At 49.7% G+C, this 24,345-nt stretch overlaps 6 protein-coding genes across 6 annotated transcripts; 3 read left to right on the top strand and 3 right to left on the bottom strand.

Annotated features, from left to right (window-relative positions):
• Positions 1-6,844: 6,844 nt before the first annotated feature.
• VTN00DRAFT_5250 (uncharacterized protein) lies at positions 6,845-8,179 on the bottom strand (the record flags this gene model as incomplete). Its single annotated transcript, XM_069431761.1, has 5 exons — positions 6,845-7,110; positions 7,194-7,397; positions 7,451-7,537; positions 7,622-7,688; positions 7,751-8,179. 5 exons carry the CDS (start codon positions 8,177-8,179, stop codon positions 6,845-6,847), a joined length of 1,053 nt encoding a protein of 350 aa, XP_069287687.1.
• A 758-nt stretch (positions 8,180-8,937) lies between these two features.
• On the top strand, positions 8,938-10,934 carry VTN00DRAFT_5249 (uncharacterized protein; the record flags this gene model as incomplete). The annotated part of the gene is made up of 4 exons (XM_069431759.1): positions 8,938-9,117; positions 9,187-9,589; positions 9,647-9,708; positions 9,993-10,934. 4 exons carry the CDS (start codon positions 8,938-8,940, stop codon positions 10,932-10,934), a joined length of 1,587 nt encoding a protein of 528 aa, XP_069287686.1.
• Positions 10,935-11,382: 448 nt separating this feature from the next.
• Positions 11,383-12,096, top strand: VTN00DRAFT_5248 (uncharacterized protein; the record flags this gene model as incomplete). The annotated part of the gene is made up of 1 exon (XM_069431758.1): positions 11,383-12,096. The coding sequence occupies one exon, from the start codon at positions 11,383-11,385 to the stop codon at positions 12,094-12,096; it is 714 nt and encodes a 237-aa protein (XP_069287685.1).
• Positions 12,097-13,750: 1,654 nt separating this feature from the next.
• Positions 13,751-15,066, bottom strand: VTN00DRAFT_5247 (uncharacterized protein; the record flags this gene model as incomplete). The annotated part of the gene is made up of 2 exons (XM_069431757.1): positions 13,751-14,413; positions 14,491-15,066. The coding sequence occupies 2 exons, from the start codon at positions 15,064-15,066 to the stop codon at positions 13,751-13,753; spliced, it is 1,239 nt and encodes a 412-aa protein (XP_069287684.1).
• Positions 15,067-15,829: 763 nt separating this feature from the next.
• Positions 15,830-17,663, bottom strand: VTN00DRAFT_5246 (uncharacterized protein; the record flags this gene model as incomplete). Its single annotated transcript, XM_069431756.1, has 9 exons — positions 15,830-15,845; positions 15,906-16,777; positions 16,837-17,005; positions 17,059-17,070; positions 17,132-17,228; positions 17,280-17,301; positions 17,370-17,464; positions 17,524-17,557; positions 17,631-17,663. 9 exons carry the CDS (start codon positions 17,661-17,663, stop codon positions 15,830-15,832), a joined length of 1,350 nt encoding a protein of 449 aa, XP_069287683.1.
• Positions 17,664-19,428: 1,765 nt separating this feature from the next.
• Positions 19,429-23,369, top strand: VTN00DRAFT_5245 (uncharacterized protein; the record flags this gene model as incomplete). Its single annotated transcript, XM_069431755.1, has 6 exons — positions 19,429-19,923; positions 19,980-20,682; positions 20,733-21,383; positions 21,440-22,833; positions 22,896-23,123; positions 23,196-23,369. The coding sequence occupies 6 exons, from the start codon at positions 19,429-19,431 to the stop codon at positions 23,367-23,369; spliced, it is 3,645 nt and encodes a 1,214-aa protein (XP_069287682.1).
• Positions 23,370-24,345: the final 976 nt, after the last annotated feature.

Genomic DNA, 24,345 nt, shown 5'->3' with positions numbered 1-24,345 from the left:
AGCCTAATGCAACGATTCCCTTCCTGGTCCGAGCTGATTCTATTAGGAGAGTTTTTCTCCTTTCGCTTACGTGAATGAACGCCTTGGTGCTTGTGGGGAATGCAAGCAGCGGGGTAGAAGTGGGGTCATTCAAGATTGGAGTCGTGCCACAGGTCCGGTGACTCTTTCACAGTCAACTTTAGATTGCTCCTGTACGACGATTCCTACATCAACTGAAGCGGAGGGCTATTTCAATGACACCTCAGTTAACTAGGATACGGATGTCCCGAAATAAACTGAAATTGGAGCCATTCTTGTGTAAGAGTTGGAGACTTGGAGGCGCTGTTTAGGATCCAGTACAGGAGCCTTGATTCACGCATTTGCAGAGTGGTGATCCGTACACTGAGTGAAAGAATGCCCAGTCATCCTTCTATTCGTCGCTACTATTGCCATTTTCCTGGTCGCTTGCACCGATTCGATTCCCCACGCTGGCAGGAAGGGGCACCGTGGGCACCGGTTGGCTGACGTTGGAACCTAAAGCAAGATTGGTTTCCCCGCGAAAGTATGGAAAATGCCGTCAGTTCCAGCTTGTGTAGATCCCCCGTCTTTGCTGACAGACAGTCTCCCGATGTCTTGACCGGAAGCAGTTACACCCAGAAGCCCCGGTACAAGAAACCGGGAGTTGATCCTGATTCTAGAACCCCGTAGTAAGCTAATGTTTCGTCTGTCCTCCATGCATGGATTATCACGGCAATACTCTTGATGGTGATGTGGTGTCGATGTTGAAATTGAACAAGCACCAGCGCCGCTTATTGCAAATTATCCAGCGTTGTAAAAAGTCTACAATTGATCGAATGGCAAGGCGAAGTAGAAAGAGCTTGCGTAAGAAGACAAGCACAGTCTTGCGGATTGGAGTATCCTGGAAGTAGGTAGATACTACAGTTGTTCTCATAACTGGAGTCTCTCTCCCCGTCTGCAGCTGTGCCCATTAGGAAACCATGAAAACCGGATACCGGCTTGAAAATACGCCAGTAGATCCAAAAAAAGCTTATGTCTCAATCCACTGCGTCCAGAACCCTCTCGAGAACTTGGAGTCGAACTTGAGACACCGTACTCAGACGAGCTTATCAGGTGAACCCCGCTCTGTTTGTAAGGTTCCCGTAGCCAATCCTATTTCAGAGATTACTATGTCACCTTTCCTTCCTCGATCTGGCCGTTTGATATTCTCGGAAAATACGAAGAGCGCCCTTCATATATCTAATTTCAGCTGTTAGTCTCCGATTACCACGGAAACCTAATATGTCTGTTGGTTGCTACCTAGGTAACAACCCAACATACCCAGGTAGTAGGAGGTACTCAGAAAAATTAGCCGACTGCTTATCACTCCCAACAGCAATGGGTGGGTCGGATCTTTGGTTATATTTATATGCCTCGACATATCGTCTTCTACCTAGCATAACGTAATCCACAACCGAGCGACGCATACAACCGAGCGACGCAGTTTCGCCGCCCCCTCAAAACATTCTACCATAAATATTCTTCAACGCGTCTTTTTTCCATTTCTATCATGCAAAATGCCTCTTTCTCAAGAAAATCGAATGCAAATGGCTATTTCAGCTATTAGAAATCAAAAAATTCAATCAAAAAGGAAAGCTGCTGGTATATTTGGGGTGTCAGAAGCTACCCTTCGCAAACGGCTTGAAGGAAGAAAACCACACTCAGAAACACGCGCCAATGGCCATAAATTGACAGTTATTGAAGAGGAAGTCCTTACCAAGCAACTGCTAGATGCAGATAAGTGAGGCTTTTCAATTTGGCCAGAGTTTCTGCGCGGAATGGCACAGATTTTACTTTGCGAGCGGACACAAGATTCTACTGCATTTATTGGCATCAACTGGGCATATAACTTTATCAAGCGCCACCCAGCGCTGCGTACACAATATAACTGATGCATATCATATCAATGTGCGAAGCAGGAGGATCCAAATGTTATAAGACAGTGGTTTGAGACTGTACAAGAAGCTATTCAGGAACATGGTATCCATGAGGATGATATCTGGAATTTTGATGAAACTGGCTTTGCAATGGGACTCTGTTCCACCTCTAAGGTCATTACTGCAGTGGAGCGTAGTGAAAGACCTCGGAGAGTTATTCAGGGTAATTGTGAATGGGTCACAATTATTGAATGTGTGAGCTCAAAAGGGATCCATATACCCCCATGGATTATCTTAAAAGCAGGATCTCAACAAGCTGCTTGGTTTCAAGAACCTGCTCTTTTTAATAAGGGCTATGCTCTTGTGAGAAGTCAGAATGGCTGGACAACAGATGAAATAGGCCTTCGCTGGCTAAAAGAGATGTTTGAACCACATTCTAAACACCATTCAACTGGTGCAAAGCGGTTGCTTATTCTTGATGGTCATTCTAGCCATCAGACTGCAGAATTTGATATTTTCTGCAAGGAGAGCAATTATCTGTCTTTGTATGCCTCCTCATACCTCTCACCTTCTACAACCACTGGATGTTGGTGTTTTTGGCCCGCTTAAACGTGCGTATGGGAAATTGGCTGAGGGAATGATGGCTGCCGGCAACAATCATATTGACAAGGAGGATTTCTTATCTCTCTATCCACCTGCTCGCGAAAAGGTATTTACTAGGGAGAATATATGCAGTGGCTTCAGGGGAACTGGTCTTAAGCCACTTGATAAAGACTGAGTTTTGGAAAAGATTACCTTTCAACTTTGTACACCAACACCACCTCTTGTTGAAGGCTCAATCTCCTCTGCTTTTCAAACACCTCAGAATCCTTGCCAGCTAGATCACAAGGTTCGCAGCTTACAGAAAAGCCTTAGTACAAGAAAGCTCTCCAGCAGTCCAATATCTCATATTCAACATCTTGAAAAGGCCGCGCAGATGGCAATGAATGTGAACCTTCTTCTTCAACAAGAAATAAAAGTTCTACGGGCTGAGAACAAGCAGAAAATGAAAAAGAAGGCAAGGAGGCATGCTATTCTAGGTGATGATCTTGTTTTATTTGTACAGGAAGGTCAAAATCATGTTCAGCAGCTTGATACACAGCTTAATGAGCATGTTGATGAGCCTACACCTAGGCCTCGCCAGCGAGCTCCAGCACGCTGCAGTGGCTGCGGGATTGTTGGACATACTATAAGGAATTGTCCTAGTAAATAGCTATATATTCAACTACAAGATAATCTAATTTAATGGTGTTGATGGCTGAAAAGCTTCAAAAAACATGGTGAGTGCGGCGAAACTGCGTCGCTCGGTTGTATGCGTCGCTCGGTTGTGGATTACGTTATACCTGGGCGTCTACATCTACTGGACACCTACCATATATACCCCGCATCGGAGCCATAAATTAGTCAAGTGAAGTAATTGATGCTTCCAAAAAAAAGTACTCAGTCGTGAAAAGATATACTGTGAATGAAAGAGAAAGACATCTATCACTTATCCATAAAATCCCTTTCCTTTCTACTCAATAATTACTTCTGTTCGGTGTCTTGAGTCGAGAAGTTCTTTATATATTCTTCATGAATATCACCAGTGACATTTCTCCGAGATCAATAGTTACCTATCCGTAGCAATTTAGACCTATATAATATGCCAATTACTGATTTACACTCTAAACTGCCTCCCCACTTGCTCTTACTTGCTGCTACTGCTTTGAACCAAGCAAGCCAAGCATCCATTCCTTTTTATATGTTTCTTTCGAATCGAATCGAGAGAGTCTAGTTCTATCCAGCATGCATGCCATGCATTGAAGACCACAGTTTTGTTCTTGTTTGCATCTGCCTATCTATCTGTCCACTTGGACGCCGTCCTGCGTTGACTGGTGAGTGATAGTAAATAGGAAAACTTGTTCAAGGCTAGTCTCGAGGCTGTCGACGTGTCTATCTGGGTCGGCTACCTAATGGTGGCTCAGACGGGATGTCCCGTGCGTGGAACATGGTATCTGAAAATTGCACTCTTAATACTTCAGTTGTATATATACTCTGGTTGTCTGGGCTGGGATGCTGTCAGTCGTCATGATAAGCGCATTGGATGTGTGCTGTGCTATGTCCCTCCCTGGTCCCTTTTTTCTTTCTATTTTTTTTCTCTTCCATGGAAGAAGCTAGAACATGTCTCTAATAGAAGCGTTCTTCCACTCAGGAGATATTGCGCAGAGCAGCATCCCGTATTGTCTACATCCTCAGCTGCAATACAAGTTACCCTCTCTCCTCATAGAGAAGATGGCGATGGCTTTGAATAGCCAAGATCCGGATCTAACTGTCCAATATCTCCCCATCCTACTTACCAGTTAGACCTGTACAAACAAAATCCAACCCAATCCATGGACCTCCACGACACAGGTCTCCGGAGGAAGGCCCCTCCAACCCTCCAGGGGCTCAAAATCCTATTACAAGAAGTTCAATCAATCAACTCCGACAGCAATTACCCACCCCAATGCCTCCTCTGGTTCAACAGCCAGTGGCAACTCAGCAGCCATATGCAGCTCAAGAAATAGAGATCACTCCAGCTGCAGTGAAAGGAGCACCACTTGGCAGCAGGCAATAACCCTGCATCAGACTTTTAACTCTGCTCTTTTGGTGATCGGGAAGTATATCTCTGCAAAATACGTCTACTAGCTTACTGATGGTGTTCTTGTCGGCCAGGTTCTGAAACAGGCGTGCTACAAGGAGACACACTTACCTCACACATCCTGTTCGAGACAGGGTACAAGGAGAGGGTAGGTTCCAATCTCGGAAAAACCACAAGGAACCTCTTGAACAATTGATACGTACATCGTTTTATACTGCTCTGCGGAGAAAGTGCAGCTGGCCTGCACAAACTGCACCCGAGGTGATGAGCCATTCACAGTGTACATGGTCTTGTCCAAGGACAGTTACGCCAATTGCCATTTTAATAGCTCAGGCATCTGTTGTTGTTCTCTGCGCCCTGACGATACGCTGTTTTGTCGAAGCAGTTATAATGGAGGAAGCTATTAGGTAGCATAAAATTTATATCTCCTGATTCTCAATTTATCTATCCCCACTTGTTCCGACATGATTCAGAGATGGGAGTATTTATGGAGAGGTGTTATGTCTACCTCTATTTGATTACGAGTTGTTATATTTATTTTCCTCGCTTTGGTAATTTGCTTCTTCGGGTCTGTATGTATGGATCCTGGAGCTTGTTTGAATAGCTGGTGGCTGGTGAATAAAGGCCCCCAGCAGTGTGGATATGTTAATACTACCAGGCTTCATTTGCAAGACGCCAACATTATCCACCTTAAAAAATGCAAGGCCCTAAATCCTATTCAGGCAGAACCTGCGTGGCTGAGTGGAGGTCTGGTACAACAATTTGCCAACTGAGATCAATGTAAAATGGGATGACCTAGTTCACCGGTTCAAGAAGCGCTTCCTAGTGAAGAAATTCAATGACACAACCATGGGAAGAGGCACGGAAAGAGAGGGAGCCGGCTAGGAAGAAGCGAGAGGAGGGCAGACTGGGCGATGTATCTCTGATTGTGTTTGATATAAAGGTGTCTCTCTTCTTCCCTCACCCAGGTATCGACCTCCAGCACAGAGCCACCCTGTCTACGTCGCTGCTGTTACTGTTCGATATAAAAGAATAATATAAACAATCCTTAATGCGTTTTGAAGAATTGCAGGGTGGTTTAAGCCATGTTGGACTGGATCAGAGTTTCCCAGCTGAGTTGCACGAGCCGAAATGTTTTCCGAATGCTAAAGAGGTCTTCTTTCCAAGATGCACAGTTCAAGCACCAATTGATTTTGACTTTAAAGGATGTTTTTAAACGGGTGGGGGTCTGTCATGAGGATTCCGTAACTCTTGTGACTCCCCTTATTATTAGTCTATGGGAGCGGAGAAGATGCGGAGGTCAGACCACCACAATGGACGCGATGATATTGACCACCGGTCTACACTGCAAGAATGCACTTAGATGACCCATAATGATATATTGTAGGTCTAGGTTAACAGTATACTGCTAGATATAAAATTAATCTCGAATCTCACATAAGTCTTCGCTGCTACTGTCTGTATTCTACACCAGAATCCCGAACCACTCCCCTAAAAAGAATGGAAAATAAAAGACAACATATATCAGCAATCAAAAAAAGGATGAAAAAGCTCACACCCCTGGCCCACCTTCCGGTGGGGGAGGAGTGCTACGAAAACCCCGCCTATGCCCGCAGGCGAGCGGGGGTTTGCTATCCTGAAGGCGAGGGTCATTTGGCGTGTTGGCCCTGCCAACACCCATCGCCCCCCTCCAGGATTCGAACCCGGAGCCTTCCTCCTCGCTCTGGTGGATCAGGTGCTAAGCACCCGATCTACCGACTGAGCTAGGGGCCCCGGGTTCTGTTGCTGGGGTATGTTGAGAGTGGAATATATGGGGTGTTTGGAAAGGAGGTGGGAGGGCTCCGGGTTGCAGTTGGGTGTTAAACCGGATGGGGATACACTTGGCTCTGTCTGGTAGTGGATGTTGGAGTTTTGGGGATAGTATCGATTTATATTCCGAGGGGATATTTGGTCCTTTCTCAGTACTGTCGCTAGGGCTCGTCATCACCGCATCATAGATTGTCTGGAGTTCGTCTTGCTCTTGTGAGCGTCGTCTCACTGAAGCAATGTTGTTTACAATTCATCTTCATCACTTCGCGTCTCAGGACTATATTTTGTGGCCTGCTGGAGGCTGCATCTTCTGATTCCATTTGCTAATTGCCCCAGGGGCAGGTCGAATCCAACATCATTGATTGTCGTTAATTCATATATCTACATAACCTTCTTATATCTGCCAGAACCAGGACATGCGTTCCGCCGTCGTGTTTACCGCATTTACCCAGAAATCAAGCCTTCATAGGAAATTAGCGTCGCGTGCCACCTGCACACTTTGCGTTACTGCTATTGCCCCAGATTTGGCGACCGGGGAAGCAGCTGTGCTATTTCTGGAAGCCATTAGTCTCGATTTGCCGGCGCTGATAGACGTGTTGGGGAGTGGTATCTCTCTTTGATGCAAATACGAGGATGGCATAGCTCTGTAGCCTCTCCCGTATCCGCGTCGAGAATTTCTCGACTTTCGGTATATGATTGCGAAAGCAGGAAGGCAGCCGATAATGACAGCTGGGGTAAACGAACTAGTTGTCAGAAGTCGAAAGATTACTTGACAGAATATTCGACTACTCTTCACGATTGGGACCACGTACCGATTCCCGATTCTATCATACCCCAAAAGGCAAGCCATGAACTACTCGGTGTACTATCGTTGTTGGCCCTCATGCCAATCTGGATTACACGCACGATTGCTATAACGATACAGCCGACCCCAACGCAGAATATGGCGCCGACGCTGACCTTCTGGGTGATTGGAAGCCGTAAGGACCATATCAATTTCACTGGCAACAACATGACTAGATGGAGACGTTAGCACTGACAAATCCGGATGCGTCACAGGGCAACCGACTCATAATATCACTGATCACGTCGACAGCGAAGGAATAATACAGACTAGCTATCTGTGCAACAGTGTCTCGATGGGTTGAGCAAAGGCCTGTATAGGTCCAGTCACCTTGGATGAGTAGGACGTCGACAAACGAGAAAACGCAGCATATATACACGGCTTGGGGCAACAGACCAACGGTAAACCAAGCATGCATACTGCTGCATGAGGTGAAATTGGAGATCACACAGCTGACGAAAGTCTAACAAACATATATTATTCTCTTAGCAGAGAAAAGCCGCGGGGAATTGAGGGGAGATATACCACAATCGTGAAGATAAAAATCCCCCACCACCAGCGGAGTTGGTTGGGCAAACCCTCCAGCAAGCGCCGGTAGAGAAACAGAAACGAAAGTTTCACGGACCAAAGAGCTGCCCACAACAGCATCGTATTCGCGAAGAATATCTTGACCATGAAGAGCGCGTCCTTCTCAACTGTCGGGTACGGAGGTATCCTCCCAGCCTCGAAAGCGGTCACTCGGTACATCACCGGCGTGACCACGATATAATCTATCGCCAGGACCAGAAAGAAGACCCAGGAAAGCAAGACAAAGGCATCTTCTATCTGGAATTTGCCAGCTTTCCAGAAGCGCAGAAAAAACCGAATCAGGCAGAAAAACGATGTGATGGCAATCATGGTATACCCTATTGCCGTCACCTGCCTGGCTGTGATATAATTTTCTGTGAGAACCATGACGACGGTACAGGACTGATGAACTGAATAATCAGTCGGATTGACAATATGCGTGCTTTCTTCAGTAGGTCGTGATTGTCGTCTCTGCAGCACAGACAGCAGCAAACTGGATCGTTTGCTTCCCTGGCCCAGTTGTAGTCATTGCGAGAGAAATAAATGTTGGGCCAGGAACTTTTGAAAGAATCCTTCCAACCACCCTGTCAAAGGAGACAGGCCCTTTGTATATCAGGACACATCGCATGGCTGTTGTGGGGGTTTCGCATGGTTCAGCTTGTATTTTGGTGATGTTCTGGAGCTCTAGATGTAACCCTACTAAGACTACGCTTTAGTGACTTTTTGCAGGCCTTGAGACATGAGGTGTAGACTTAGCACTGCAACTTCGCTCAAAACTCCCAGTCCGGCGCTGAAGTCGAGGTGTCTATTATTGGCCCGTGCCGGTCTGCCCACGGTGTACCCACGGCGTCGCTCCTCCATGCAACGTGCGAAACCACCAATCGTCAATTGCAGGGATACGGAGTACTTTGTTCGGAGATATGCCACACCACGGGGTACCTTGCTAGGAACGGAAATTGATATCAGTCAGTTTTCTCGAAGGTCGGCTAGGTTGCCAGGGTATTCAGGCCCCGAGTAAGTAGATTGGTTTTTGCCCCTGTGCCCCTGGGACTTGAGTCCTGTTTATAACTGTTTGCGTCCACGTCTTTGCATTCACGCTTGTTACCTACGCCCCCCTTCTACAGGTAGTGGAACCGGAACTAATCATGTTGGTTTCTGCTGCGATCGTGGTAGGCATCCTGTCGACTGTCCTCGCAACCTCCACTACCGAGCAGGACCTGATCGCAGCTCTCAATGCGGGGGGTCTCGATGTGAGTCGACACTTCAATACCGCGCTGCTAACGTCGTCGACGCCTGGATCTCTGTCGGGGTCCTGCTCTCACCTGGTACGTGCTCATGCCCTTCTTTCGCATCTTCGATCGGCCGTCTGATGCTGTGATTATATAACCACCTAGTGTGCTGCCCTCCCTGCCATCTTCCCGGGACGTGTGCTTTCTAATGGCTCAGCCGCGGACTTCTGGTCTCAGCAGCAAGCGGAGGTCCAGCCTGCCTGTATCTTTCGTCCTGCCGACTCTCATCAAGTCTCGCGCGGCTTGTTGCTGGCGCGTCTTACCAAGTGCCCGTTTGCCGTAAAGAGCGGCGGGCACGCGGCCTTCGCTGGCGCCTCGAATATTCAGGATGGCCTCACGATTGATCTGAGTGCTTTGAACTCAATCACACTGTCTTCAAACCGGTCAATCGCACACATTGGTGCAGGGAATCGATGGCTTGATGTCTACACTGCTCTACAGCCGTACAATTTATCGGTCATTGGAGGTCGAGTGTCAGACATTGGCGTTGGTGGTCTGACGCTGGGAGGTGAGTGAGAAACTATGCTTTCAATATCTCGTTTTACGCACTCACCGTCCGGGACAGGTGGAATCTCTTTTTTCTCGGGTATCTATGGCTGGGCATGCGACAATGTTGCCAACTATGAGGTATGCAGGATATTACCTCTTGCTTACACTACTGAATCATATCTTTCGGGACCCCCTCCCCCCTGTCCAAGTCACCTAGCTTGCCGCTTTTGCCATATTGCAATCTGGGCTGGCTTTGCCTAGGATTGTGACCTACCATAGTGTCTGGGTACCCTCCAACAGCTTCAAAATCACATGGGTATAAAATAGCAATCTGCCAAGCCGCTATGTTGCAGGGAGGGGGTGACGAAAGATATGATTCAGTGTGTATTGTTCTAAAAAATGGGATTGACACATTTGTCTAGGTGGTCACCGCAAAAGGCGCTGTCTTAGAGGTCAACCTCGATTCCTATCCCGATCTGTACTGGGCGTTAAGAGGTGGAGGCAACAACTTTGGCATTGTGACCAGGTTCGATCTGACAACTCATCCTCAAGGCCTCATGTGGGGTGGATCACGCCTCTACCCAATTGAATACAAAACGGACCTAATCAATGCTCTCGTTCAGTTTGGAGAAGATGCGCCCAAAGACCCCAATGCCGCTCTCATAGTGTCCTTTGCATATGCTCAAGGCACGTTCCTGGTTAATGTGGATATTGAGTACGCAAAGCCGGTCGTTAGCCCGCCGATCTTCAGTTCGTTTGAAGCAATACCAGCCGTTCAGGATACCATGGGAATAAAAAGTCTGCCTGAAATAACTCTGGAGTTTAAGCAGTCTAATCCTGATGGCCTGCGAGAAAGCTACTGGGCTGTTACCTTTAAGCTTGACACGGAGCTAGTCGCCTTCATCGTCGACACCTTTATGACGGAGCTTCGAGCAGTTGAAAATGCCACGGGCCTAATTCCAGCAGTAGTATTGCAGGTCATTACGACGGACATGACCACGCACATGTCCAAGAATGGAGGTAATGCCCTGGGATTAGATTCCTCCGAAGGGCCTCTCCTTCTACTCAACCTGTCATTTATGTGGGCAAATGCTGCAGACGACGACGCAATCATGGCGGTTCTCGAAAGCATCACTGCCAAATCAATCACCGAAGCCAAGTCCCGGGGTCTGTATCATGAGTATCTCTACATGAACTATGCAAGTCAATACCAGGACGTTGTTCAATCTTATGGTGCGACCAATCATGAGCGCTTGCAAACTGTTGCACGCAAATACGATCCCGACCAGGTGTTCCAGAAACTCCAGCCGGGATATTTCAAGCTTAACAAAGCTCCCAACTCTACCTATCCATCCAGCAAGTAGGTACGGAGGTGATACATGTGACCACAGTCGCATGCAGAATATCCATACAAGAAATCTTGTATATACCTAAGTTCCTAGGTATATATGCTATAGATAAAATAATAGTAATAATACCATACCCAGGACATCTATATCTTGTGTTTCCCATTTCACTATTTGCATGTTCTATCTCTGTTTCACTTCTTGCAAGGCACGTGCCAACGTGAATGGTCTCACTATGGCGGCGGCCTCCTGGATGGGCGCTCTATTATGGAAATCTGCTCAATTCCCACAAACAACTTGGGTCTCCCTTCGATTTGGTGCAGTCTGACTTCTTCCCTTGACATGTGTTGCTCCAACATACTGACTATCCGTCATCCAACTTGAAGTCCACATCTCACCTTGCTTTAGGAAACGCCTCCTTTTCCTCTCAAGGATTTTCCAATCCCTTCGAACCAGATACAACACCATGAGCTCGTCGGGAAGACACCTGGATCCAGAGATACTGTTGGTAGATCTTGTTTACAATGTCAAAGAGATGGCTTCACTACCAAGAAAGAAAGCCAAACAGACCATCAAGCAGATATTCAACTCCCATTTTAACAACTCTGCAGTAGATCCCAAAGAACAGCGTCCAGAAAGCGCCCTAAACGAAGATCAACACGACATCAACCATCTGGTCAACCTGTATTTGCACTCACAGCCATCAGGAAGCCGGGAGGTCCGGGAACACAAGTGGTTGATGAGCTTCGTCCGCTTATTTCATGGCGGTCAGACAAAGGAGAAGGAGGAAAGGCTCCTGTGTCGGATCTTAATCTCCAGATTGGAAATGAACCGTCGAGCTAACCTTTATACCCGGGCCCTGGGGATCTACAAACTTCCCCCGATCGAAGAGTGGAATCAACTCCGTGGATATCGGACAGAGGTCTACAGCTACCGAACGTTCAGACGCTTCTTCCAGCTGGTCATCGACTCCTGTCTATTTCACCTGGACGTACCAGCTGGTACCAAAGCGCGCAAGTACGGCCCTTACTATCGGAAGCCTGCGCAGTATCTGGCGGCGGCGATGGCGACCGCAGGTTATGACAAGAAGGAGGTAAGAACGGCGATTGAAAAGCTCAAGAAGATGAGGACGGAGAAGAGGTTCTGGGAGTGGGTACCTTCACGACTCTCAGATACCTGAGACGTTTTCGCTATCTCAAAGACCACTCCTAACCCATACGGACGTTTGCTGCTGATGGCCATCGGCTAGAGAAAGTCAAGCCATTCACACCCAGACAAAGACATCTTTGAGAGGGATATCATACAGTGTATGATAACCTTGGTCCCTTTTTTATGACTTTTTGTTTTTCATTTCCTATCTTGCTCATTCTCTCCGAGGATTCACCACCAGACAAAAGGCCAGTTAGTGAGTCGCACAGGTCAGGGTCAGTCGATACCCAGTTTCCAACAACATTCTACTTAGCTAAGGTATTTACTTCCGACGCTTGCCAGCTACCTAGGTATCGTTCTCCAAGATATGACTGCCTCACTGAGTTAGAATTTCTTCCTTCTGTTATCGACTCATCTCCCCGTGTCAGGTGGGCTCATGGTCCTTGCCAGATACCTATATGGTCACCTCCACAGCACGAGCCGAATAATACCTACTCTCCCACAGATCTCGAGGACGGCATCATGGCATCACGGTTCATGGTCCATTAGGCTCCTTCCTGAGTCAGAGGCCTCATTGGAACATTTCCTCCTATGGATCCGGTCCGTTTTGCGAACCAATACATAACATAACATCACGACACTTACTAATTGAACACTGCTTTCCCATTAACAAGCAGAGCAGTTGTTTCGAGCATGAGAACATGTACTGTACCATTTCATGTACCTATGTATGTGTATGAATAGATAGAAAGCAATCGATTCAACCATGGCATTCTAAATTGAACCATTCACCATCCAATAGTCAACTCAACACATCTGCAGATTAATATTCGGTAGGAATTGTTCCAATTCCACCTCCTGGTCCGTAGATCGGGCGGTGAATGGTTTATGTTATAGCCAGGAGCTGACCGGTTCTCCATTACAGCTTTGAAGAGTGTTACTGTGAAGAGCTATTTGCGCGAAGGAAAAAAAAAAACGGTAGCCCGGAGTCGCTGACGCCCTGCTTGCTTGCAAAGGGAAGTTACCTAACTGGTGGCATGGAGATTCCACAACATGCGCTAATCCCACGGACGCGAAAGAGGAGTGTGTGATATCCGACTCGTGAACCCGGCGAACTTGTCCACGACCCTGGTCGATGAGGCTGTAGACAGTATATCTTGTAGGGCATGCTATATCTACATACTCATCCTGGGCTGCAACTAGATGTCCTGACACTTTTTTTGTGGTCGACCTATGACAGTATAGTTTCGAAGAGCGCCGGGGGCTCAGGTCTAGTTCGAGCTGGGGTAATAGGTACGTTAAGCTAAGCCTTCCTGGGTTTTAGTAGTTGTGTCCGACCATCCACTGTAAGGTTCCTTTCAATTGGATCGACCTTGGATGTACTGAATACAGTATGTTGTCGAATTGACTAAGGTGGAATACTTCTATTAGGTTCTGTAGGATAAGTAAAGTAGGAGGGAGTTGAAAGGGTATTCTGTACATACATTACTATCAGTATGGACTTGCAAATAAATTATATCTTCTGTGATAACAGACGATCCATATCGACAGCGTTTCCCTTGCAGGCGTAAACTCAATCAAGCATCCCGTTCCTTCGAACCACTTCGTACAGGTAAGTTAAGATATTAGTAGTACAGTACAAATGAAAGAAAGACAGACAGCGCGCTTCTCCGAAACATCTATATTTACAGATCTTTCTTCCCCTTTTCCTGCTGCTCCTTCCCCACGACATATCCGACGGCTCTCGCCAGGCCCTCGTCGACAGGCACGATAGGCGTGTATCCGAGTCTCCGCTTCGCCTTCTGGGCAGAGTAGTATCGCGTCATGCACGAGTAGCGCACCATGCGCCGCGTCAGACGCGGGGTCTTGCCGAACAGGCCCAGCACCGCCTCCGCGATCCCACCGACGACGCCCAGAAGGCCCTCCGGCAGCTCCCAGACCTGGTGCGGTTCGACCACCTTCCCGGCCAGCGCCCACGCGGCGCGCGTCATGTCCCAGAAGTATACCGGTGAGTCGTTTGTGACGTTGAAGGCCTCGCCGTCAACGCGCTCGTGGTCGAGCGGCGCGGCCATCCCGGACTCGTAGCGCTTGTGGGTCGCGAGGAGGAGCTCTGCGGCCAGCATGTGGACGTAGCAGACGTTCCCGACGTAGGTGAAGTCGAAGAGGTTGTTGTTCTCGCCGAGTTGCATGCGGAGGGTCGAGGGGGATGCCTTCGACGCGTGTTCGAGGACCTTGAACGTGAAGGAGGTGTCTTTCTCGCCGTAGATGCCGGCTGGGCGGATGGCGCAGGTGAGCATCCCAGTGGGAGAGGTGAGGTTATATCGGAGGACGAGCTCCTCTGCGTCGGCCTGTAGGAACTGTGGTCAGCATCTTTCTTCCTCCAGGTCCCGATTGCACAAGTGTCCGCGGAAGTCGCAGACTGTACCTTTGTCTCCGAGTAATACTCCTGCTGCAGCTTCCCTCTGACATACGGCCACTCCTCGTTCACATTGATCAGGTCGCTCTGCGTATCATGCACCACGGAGCTGGAGCTCGTGTACACAAACGCCTTGCACTTGCCGCCCCAGTCACCGTGGGCGCCGCCCGCGACCTCGAGCAGCGTCCTCGTCCCGTCGACATTGACCTTGTGCAGCAGGGCCTTGTTGCCGTCCAGCATCGACGGCGACGCCGTATGGATCACCACGTCCGGCTGGACCGCGCGGAACACGGCCAGCATCGACTCCACCGACGTGATGTCCCCGTCATGGTACTCCGCGCCGGGCAGGCGGTTGTTGGTCGTGCGCAGGTCGACGACAGCCACCTTGGCCTTGTACTTCGGGTACCGGTCGCTCAGGCGAGGGTAGTCGAATCGCGGATCATCCTGGGGCTTGGGGAGGGCGGCGCTGGGATCGGTCTCGGTGGGAAAGTTGAGCAGCTGGTCGACGATATGCGAGCCCACGAAGCCGCAACCACCGATCACCAGGACGGTGCCCAGCTCGATGGTGCGCTGGGTCGGAGCCATTGGAGGACGATGGAGTCTGTATCTGTCGCAAGCGGAGTGGGAGCCTGCGGTGAAAAGGCACGTAGTTTGTAGACAGACTCGAGCTCGAGTTTCCTGAAAGTACAGAAAGTACAGTCAGTACACGGAGTATTGCTGGCACCTCCGGGCGGTGAGGCTTGGACCCCTGAAGAACGCCCAGAACGCCACATACGCAGTAGTCCTGCCGAACCGTAGATCCATGCTGGAGACCTTCATCTACGAGATATTATGGATCGTAGACAAGCGTGTGAGAAATCAGACATGCGAGGATTGTTGCTACAAAGCTAACGAGTCATTCCACCCGGCTGAATAAGTAATATGTCATACGTCCGTGTCCATAAAATTAAATCTAGGATTTAGCGGCATTATCTCATAATCAATACAGGAAAACCTCTCAATGTGAGCGCCTTGTCCCTTCCCTGTTCCTTCCATTACCGATTCCCCGTGCCACCGTTTCTGACCGAGAAAACTGTCTGAAATGAAAAGTCACCGTAGAGAAGCCCGAACCGATAGTAACCTGAACACCAGAGGAGAGCTGAAGAAAATGCAACCACAATCTTGGATGTAAAGGATATCTCGAAAAGCGAATGGTAGCAAGGATGGGTAGCAAGGGAAATATTTCCAGGCGTAAAAGTCCACTTCGCAGCCCGATTAGTACAAGGCTACAAAGCTTCGAAGAAGAATCATTTTGGACTCGTCAAGAAGGATCCGAGAGGATGCTCGAGAGTCTGCAGCGTTCGGCATATCACGCGAATGCCTCTCTGCAGTTGCGTCAGAAATCCGTGTACGATCAACCTGGGCAGGGATCCGGAATCACTCACTCTGTGCTCCTCTCAACGGACCTCCGCAAAGCGCGATTGTACTTTTTCTTGTCTTCTGGCGAGCCCCAGAACAGCTTGGTCGCCTCTGGATTCACCGTAGTCCTCGGATCATAGGGAGGAGACTCTTCTTCCAAGGCCTCCACGATCGCTTCGACGTGGTACTTCATCTCGTCGGAACGCTGAGGAAAGTAACAGAGAACACCATCCTTGGAAACGCGGTGGTGGAAAAGCGGCGTCTCCACGAAAACTCGCGGCTGCTCGTCTGGAAAGCGCGGGCTTAAAGCGATCCTGATTTTAAAGATTCCACCGTCCAGGTGCGTCATGGGACGGCCAAAATAGGTCAACTCCCAGACGAAGGGATTTCCGTCCACAATGACCAGATCGACGGTGAAGTTTTTCTTGTGCTTCAAGTCCTCCACGATTTGTTCATGCTGACGCTGCAAGTTGACCGCTATGCCAGCCTCCTGCTCCTTTGCAGCGAGTCCTTCGATCGCCCAATTCTTTGTCTCATTGGCGATTGTCTCCTTGATAAAGATCATCCGTCTCTTCAGCTCCGGGTAGTCAAAGTGTCCATCCATGGAGTTTCCGCCGCCCTCAAAAGGCATCCTCTCGAAAGCCTGCTTAGGCTGCACGTTCGGCTCAGCAGCGTCAATCGCCTGCATGTAAGATTCGTAATACCAGAGGAACCGTCGTTTGCGCAGGTCATTGAACGGCTCGAACGGGACTTTGTCGTCACCAAACAGCGGTTCACTATCCTCGTCCTCGTCTGATCCGTATTCGCCAGTTGGGGGAAGAACAGTCCCATCAGACTGAATCCCCAGTGACTCCTCTAGAGGTTGGATGACCGCGACACGCAGGGTCTCATGTCGAATCTGACACGTGTAAGTAACTACCAACGATTCCACAGGTTTTCTATTCCATGGTAAGTCACCTTCGCGACGTACTGTGCCATATACTTTTTGTCAGCGGAAGACTTTGCGTTCTCAAAACCCGGCTCGTTCTCGTAGGGATTTGCAGACATCAGACTCTGAATGGAGATCAGAATCGATTCCAAGCCTTGGGCAGATGACCACTGTTCTCCGCTTTCGCCGCGCCATGTCCTAGAAGGTCTGTCAGCAACTCTCCCCGGCAAGTTGGAATGTGACAATTTTACCCAAGAATCGACCTGCGATAAGCGTTGCGTTAACGTCGTACGGGGAAAACTCGTGACGCTCCTTAGTACTCACAAGCACACCTTCCCCCCGGCATAGATATTCGGATTAAAGCGGCATCGTCCTCCATTTGTAGTTGTGGCTTTCACGTTGGGAGGGCTCGCAGGGTAGTCTTGAGGAAACGTCAGTTATACCTCTACGGGAGAGAATATAACAGTCAAACCTTTCGGGAATTTGATCGAGAACTGGAGCAAGTTGCTAGCCGTCAGTATTGAACCTCCACATTGACCTGGGAGGATTTATGCAGACGCACCTCAAAGAATCCAAATTCGTATGGTGATTCAGGTGGGCCTACGATCAGAGCCTTGACATTGCGGATGTCAGATTCCTGGCATGCCACGGCGAGAGCTGGAGAGGCAGATCAGCTAGTGTTTTGTCAACGGTCGTTGTTCTGTGGATCAACCCACATAGATCCGTTCCTTGCTGGATCTGTTTGATTTCCTGATACCCCACCAGGCCCCTCATCAGCAAGTGAAACCGACAAATCACCCGGGTGGCGAAGAGGAGAACTTACCCGCGTGATACGCAGGATAGCCTGGTCGGACATTCTGGGGACAGCGGCGGATGGGCAGGGTCGCGTCCGCTTTGCTGCGCCTGGAGGTGATGGTCGTGCGGCGTGGTCAGAGCGATTTGAGTTCAGACGCGGAAGCTGGAGGGACCAACGCGCGCATAATAACTTGTGAAGCGCAGCAAGGCAGAAACGAAGGCAGCGATGACGAGGGGGCTCGACTTGCTCTCGGCTGCGATCAGGCTGCTCCACGCTAAATGTAGATCAGTGATATAGCTGGCAGAGCACACAAGGTTCGGTGCCCGGGGAGAGCTTGGAGTTGAGTCTGGGGTCAGACGAAGCTAAAGTACGGAAAAGCAGGAAGGCGGGGGAGAAAGAAGACAAGGGAAAAGCCTCTCCCGCTGACGTGCTGCTGCTGTCAATAAAGCAACCCGATCATGGTTGTGAGAGATGCCGTGGACCAAGGTGATTTGGATTTGTCCCAACTGCTGCTGTTCGCTCTCTCCGCTGTCACCCATGGATGAATGATGCTGGGCTCACCAGGGACTCCACGCGGGCGCCACAATAAGGGACCGCGTAGGTTGCAAACTTAATTCATTATCTCTACAGAAACCTGAGGCACAAAAAACCATTGTAGGCCCCGTCAAAGAAATAGAATGCTGCCTCAGCCAGCCAAACGACGCTCCTCACGACAGCTGCCATATCATGCATGTCTTCCTGTATCAGCGTATCACTTTGTCCAGCTGCAGGGGCTGGAGTGTGTATCTCGCAATACCAAAGTTACCATACCCCCAGCCCATCTAGTATGGATCCTCTTCCCCTGTCTTATGCGTTCATTTCCCGCGACACCTATACACTTTTCTTTTTCTTCCTTGTATTATCTGCTCCCATGCCATCCTCATTGACCACACCCTCTTCCTTGGTTTCAATCTTTTTCCTGATGCACATATTATGGTGTTCTGTTTGCATGCACGGTTTTCCGTCTATCTATATCGGTCATCTATATCCGCTAAATTAGCGGTAACGAAGGCGGTCAGGGCACAGCACGTGACCAGTTCTAGCGGCATCCAAGCAACATGAAGCATAGGGGGGGGGGGGGGGAGGGAAGACCGTCATCCCGTCACTCCACAACATCTTGCTGTCCAGTCCCTACACTCTCTCTCACTTCCGTCAGCTTCTTATTTCGAAGAAGTGCCCTCTGCCTCTTGTCTACTGTGTGCGCCTGAGCAAGAGGAGGCGTTCTCGGAGATCCCTCAGTGCCAAGGGTAACGGGAATGATTGTTATCCTGCCGGCCAGCGTGCTCCGCCGTCTGTTGGTCTCGTCTTGAGCTCCGAAGCGGTGAACTCCCACACCGGGCCTCATCAGGGCCAAAGAGATCGTCACAAGTGTCGCGTACTGCCGCTTATTCCTCTTGTCTCGCTCTGTTGCCGACCGAAATCGCGTTTCCTCAAGCCTCCTTCGAGGCTGTTGTCCGGGGTGTGTCTCACCTCTACATGGGGAGAGGTTGACGCCTACAACGCCCACTCCAGCGATCCAGAGGCGCCATTGGTGAGGAGGATTTGGGGTCTATGAGCCGGAGCCTGGAGATCTACAACCCGACGTGCTGCTCGCCTTCTCTCCTGTCGAGATAAACAGTCCCCTTCTCCTATTCCCGGAACACTTCCAACCACCGTCGCGCGCGTTAGCGAAAACCATCCGACAAATCTCATAGGGCGGCTGATCACTGGCCAGACCTTCCTTTGCTTCAAGCTTTTGGTCTGGGCTCGAGATTCATACTGAATTGCGAAGGAGGTGTTGACGGATATGCCTCCCGGGGGCCATTCGCTTCCGGAAAGCCTCCTACCTGGAAACGGAGCGCTTCATAGTTCTCGGTCTCCGTTGGAGACCACAGGTTATGACGGTGCAGGGTTATCCCCAATCTCACCGTCTCCAATCTCACCCTCTGATGCTGATGCAAGTCTTCCTTTTGAGTCGCCGTACTTGAAGTCCGGCGATGGAAACGGGCCCGTGAACGGTGGAACTTCTACAACAGGAGATGGCGCTCAGGGGTCAGATGGACGCGTTGGTCGAAGGCCAGATCCAGGTCCTGATGGACCCAGAGACCCCTCGTCTCAACGCGACCCGTCTGCTCAGCGCGATAGATCTACCCAACGCGACAGATCGCGTACAAATGCGCGGCCACATACTAAGTCTCCAAGCAGCGCTCCCCGCATCTGCAAGAAATGTGGTGAGGCTCTCACTGGACAGTTCGTACGAGCTTTAGGGTCTACCTACCATCTGGAGTGCTTCAAGTGTGAAGTAAGTACTCACGAAGTTGTCTATCTTCCCAGCCATGTCTGACACAATTGGAACAGGATTGTGGCCAGATTGTCGCGTCGAAATTCTTCCCCGTTGATGCTGAGGATGGAAGTGGGCAATACCCCTTGTGTGAGACTGACTACTTTAGACGATTGGACCTAATTTGCCATGAGTGTGGTGGTGCACTGCGAGCCTCATATATCACAGCCTTGGACCGCAAGTATCATATCGAACACTTCACCTGCTCTGTGTGTCCAACCGTCTTCGGTGCCCAGGATTCCTACTATGAACATGAAGGCAAGGTCTACTGCCACTACCATTACTCGACACAGTTCGCCCAACGATGCCACGGCTGCCACACCTCTATCCTTAAACAGTTTGTCGAGATATTCCGCAATGGACAGAATCAGCACTGGCACCCCGAGTGCTACATGATCCATAAGTTCTGGAATGTCCGACTGGCCCCCTCAGGCCAGCCGCTGGAGCGCCCGGAGGCTGACCTTGAGGCAACGGACGAGGAACGTGAGCGTGTTCGCAAGGAAGAGGATTTGATGGAAGAGAAGGTCTACAGGATCTGGAGGATTCTATCCACGTTCGAAGAGTCGTCAGCTACGTGTATTTCCGACATGCTGTTGAATGTGAGCAATGGCGCATACATTGATGGTGTGGTCGTCGCCAAGAGGTTTATCGGACATGTTGATGTCCTCTTCCTTGCGATTGATGGACTGGCGGCACTTATGAAGGAACAGGGCATGAAGGGTAAGTACGGTTCCTTTTCCTTCGATTCCTACCACTAACCTCCCGCATAGACCTTGCATATGGACGTGAAGCGAAACTTCTTTGTAAAAAGATTGTTGCCTTCTTCTCGTTGCTTTCCAAGACCCAGGAAACAGGCGTTCGAAAGCTTGGCGTTACTCAGGAGTTGCTGTCTCTGGTAACTGGACTCGCACACTATCTTAAGCTGCTTATTCGCATTGGTCTGCAAGGCACGTTGAAGCTTGAACGGGAGACGAATAAATCAGATGGACTGCAGCAGTTCCTTGAATATCTTGGTGACCTCAGTTCACTGAAGCCCGAGGAAGATGCAACCCCTGCTGATCTGTTTGCCGGGGTTGCCAGCCTCGCAGATCAGCAGTCTGATTGTTGCACGGCATGTAAGGATCCAATTGACGATGAATGTGTGATCCTGGGAGAGCGGAGATGGCATATCAAGCCCCCGCACCTTTTGTGCGGTTCATGTCAAAAAGACCTCACGGCTGATCTCCAGGACGGACGATGGAGCGAGAAGGACCGCCGTCCATTCTGCAGCAGCTGTGCCGTCCAGAAGGGGCTCGCCCCGGATGCGCAGGGTGGTTTCGAGCACGTGAGCAAACTGAGGCAGTATGTCTTCTTGCTTAAAGTCGCGCTTGCGAGGCTCCTCTCCGTTTTGCGTTCTGGTGGGACCTTGCCACATACATCGGGTATGTTACCATTGCCTCCGGCATTGCTCAGCTTTTCACTGACAATATCTTGGCAGATGATCCAAATCTCAGGGAATACAAGGCCAATGACGGCCATAGAATTTCGCAGAACGGCGAATTCATATCGCCGCCTCAGAGGTCGAATACCCGTTCCGGGTCCTACGCCGGGGCCTCCAGGGATGGTGAAGAATCGTCGCTTGAACAGACCGTTGGTGAGATGCGCAGACTACGGTCGACTCGAAACGGCCGGACTCTGTCGACCACGTACAAGAAGGCACGCGCTTCAAGGATCATTGACGGCCCCGAAGGAAGAAGCGCGCGGCCCGGCTCGTCTGGTGGTGACGGCACTGACTCCCGGAAAGGATTCCAAATTGTGGAAGAGAAGGACGCCAACGGTGAAACCCACTCTGAACTGACGTTCGGCAATCAGGATGCCCTGACCTTGGATGATATCCCAAGAATCATCGCGGCCGAGCAAGCCAAGGAGCAGCGACCGAACGCGTCCAAGTATGCTGGGAACAATCTCGTCACGGCAGAGGATCACCCGGCCAGATATGTTCCCGGTCATCAGAGGGGTATGTCGACTGCAAACGATACTCAGGCTCCCGAACCGCCACCCGGAAGGACGAAGAAGTACTTTTCGGAGCTGTCAGCCCTGGAGTATTTTATTGTTCGGCATGTCGCGGTTCTTTCCATGGAGCCACTGCTGGAGGGCCACTTTAATTTGGAGGAGCTTCTCTCCTTGATCGAGTCTCGCAAGCCAACTATCTGGAATATCTTCGGGCGTGCCTTCAATAAGGATAGCAAGAAGGCCGGAAAGAAGAAGGGTGTATTCGGTGTCAGTCTCGACTACCTCGTTGAAAAGGATGGTGCAGAGTCAACCCACGGCGTTGGTCCTGGCGCCCTTCGTATCCCGGCACTTGTTGACGATGCTGTCTCTGCAATGCGACAAATGGACATGTCCGTGGAGGGTGTCTTCCGGAAGAACGGCAACATCAAACGTCTGAAGGACCTCGCTGATCTGATTGACACCAAGTACGAGCAGGTGGACCTGAACAAGGAAAGCCCTGTGCAGATTGCTGCCTTGCTGAAGAAGTTCCTTCGAGAGATGCCCGATCCTCTCCTTACCTTCAAGCTGCACCGCCTCTTTGTCATATCACAGAAGGTTTCTGACCCTGAGAAGCAAAAGCGCATCTTGCATCTTACCTGCTGTCTTTTGCCCAAGGCTCACCGTGATACCATGGAGGTTCTTTTCGCCTTCCTTAACTGGACATCATCTTTCTCCCATGTCGACGAAGAGACCGGCAGCAAGATGGACATCCACAATCTTGCAACTGTCATGACTCCAAACATACTGTACTCCAACACGAAGAGCGCTGGCATGGATGAAAGTTTCCTGGCCATTGAGGCAGTCACCGCGCTGATAACGTATAATGAGACCATGTGCGAGGTAAGACTCGTCCCATTGCTAAAGTTTATCTTATATCTATGACTGAGACTGATCCCTATCAGATCCCTGAAGATCTACAGTACATTCTTGCCGACGCCAGCTTCTTCAAGGACAACGCCGAGATAACCACGAAGGAAATTCTAAAGCGATACGGTGACTTTGGAAAGGGCTCTGTTCCACAGAGAGTGGCCACAGGGGAACCAACTACCCGTACAGCTTCCAACCGTGGTAACAATACTCCGGTTGCTGCGCGTATCGAAACGGACCCGTCCCAGGATACTGCAACGCAGGTACAGAGCTCCGTTCGCCATATGCAGGCTCCAAGTGCAACTGGCTATCCTAACAAAACAAATCCGCCGCAGACTGGAATGGAACTTGCACCACCCCAGCCACCGCAGCCAGCTGTCTTCCGTGACCGCAGCGCCAGCAGTGGAAGTCAGCAAAGCATAGGCCGTCCTTCCCAGCCCGACGGGCAACAGCAGCAGATTCCCTACAGACCTCGTCCAGGTCCTGGGGCCATGGGCGTTGCCGGTTGATCATAGCGAAATTCTCCTTTTGTTGATATGAGGCGTTTATTTCTTGCACAGCTGCGATGGTTCGAAGAATTAGTCGCTCCCGTTTTGTTTTAAACAAACAATTTGTGGCATACCAATGGGGACGTTCAGTGTTGTTAGGAAGCTGGCGGATTGATTGGACGGATTCTTTTTCCATTTCTTCTTTCTGATTGACATGACCCGAAGTTCCTTCCGACGATGGCTGGTTGGTTACTACGGACGGATGATACTTTCTTCATTTTTCTTTTTTTTTTACCCTTCACTGTCATATCCATGCTTGTTCGCGCGGTATCTTTTTACTTGATTCCCTACGACAGTCCCGGTTCTGTTTCTATTTGCCATCGTCCTTAGCTTGTGTCACCAAAGCCGTTTCCCTATCACCCAGTCCGCTGGGTAGGGCAGCTCGGTTGATACAATACCTCCATACCTCGTCGCGTCCATCCTCCGAGATAACTTGACTCACACTTTTTCTCAAAGAACCTGCGTTTATTTTCTTTTCTTCGGACACCAGAAATACCTTTTTTCACCTTTCATCTGATTAACCTGGCACACTACTTCTTCCGACTTCTTATTTTTCCTTGTTTTCCTTCTCACCAATAATTTACCAATCGATGCAGATCCAGATGTGGAGTGTCATTTTTCCCTTTTTTCTCCTTTACCCGGTGGCGCACACTATCGAGCTCGATCGAACTTGTTTTATACCTTTTATTTTATTAACTCCTTCATGTTTGTGCTGTTTGAAATACTACCCTCTAGCCTCTTTTTTCTTATCTTTTCTTTTCTTCCTTTGTCTTTTATCCCAGTTCTTTTTCTTTTTCGAGAGAAATCGCGGTGTCATCTGTCCCATATTATTACTACCATACCAGCCTCGTTAAAATAGCGTAGCACAGCAGCACAGCACAGCACGTCATGCAGTTAAGTTACAGAGAGCAAAGCAAACACAGGTCATCTGATATCA

The sequence above is a fragment of the Thermoascus crustaceus genome (assembly GCF_041956765.1).
Source record: "Thermoascus crustaceus strain CBS 181.67 unplaced genomic scaffold VTN00scaffold_3, whole genome shotgun sequence".
Taxonomy (NCBI): domain Eukaryota; kingdom Fungi; phylum Ascomycota; class Eurotiomycetes; order Eurotiales; family Thermoascaceae; genus Thermoascus; species Thermoascus crustaceus.
This window is presented reverse-complemented; position numbering and strand designations above follow the sequence as displayed.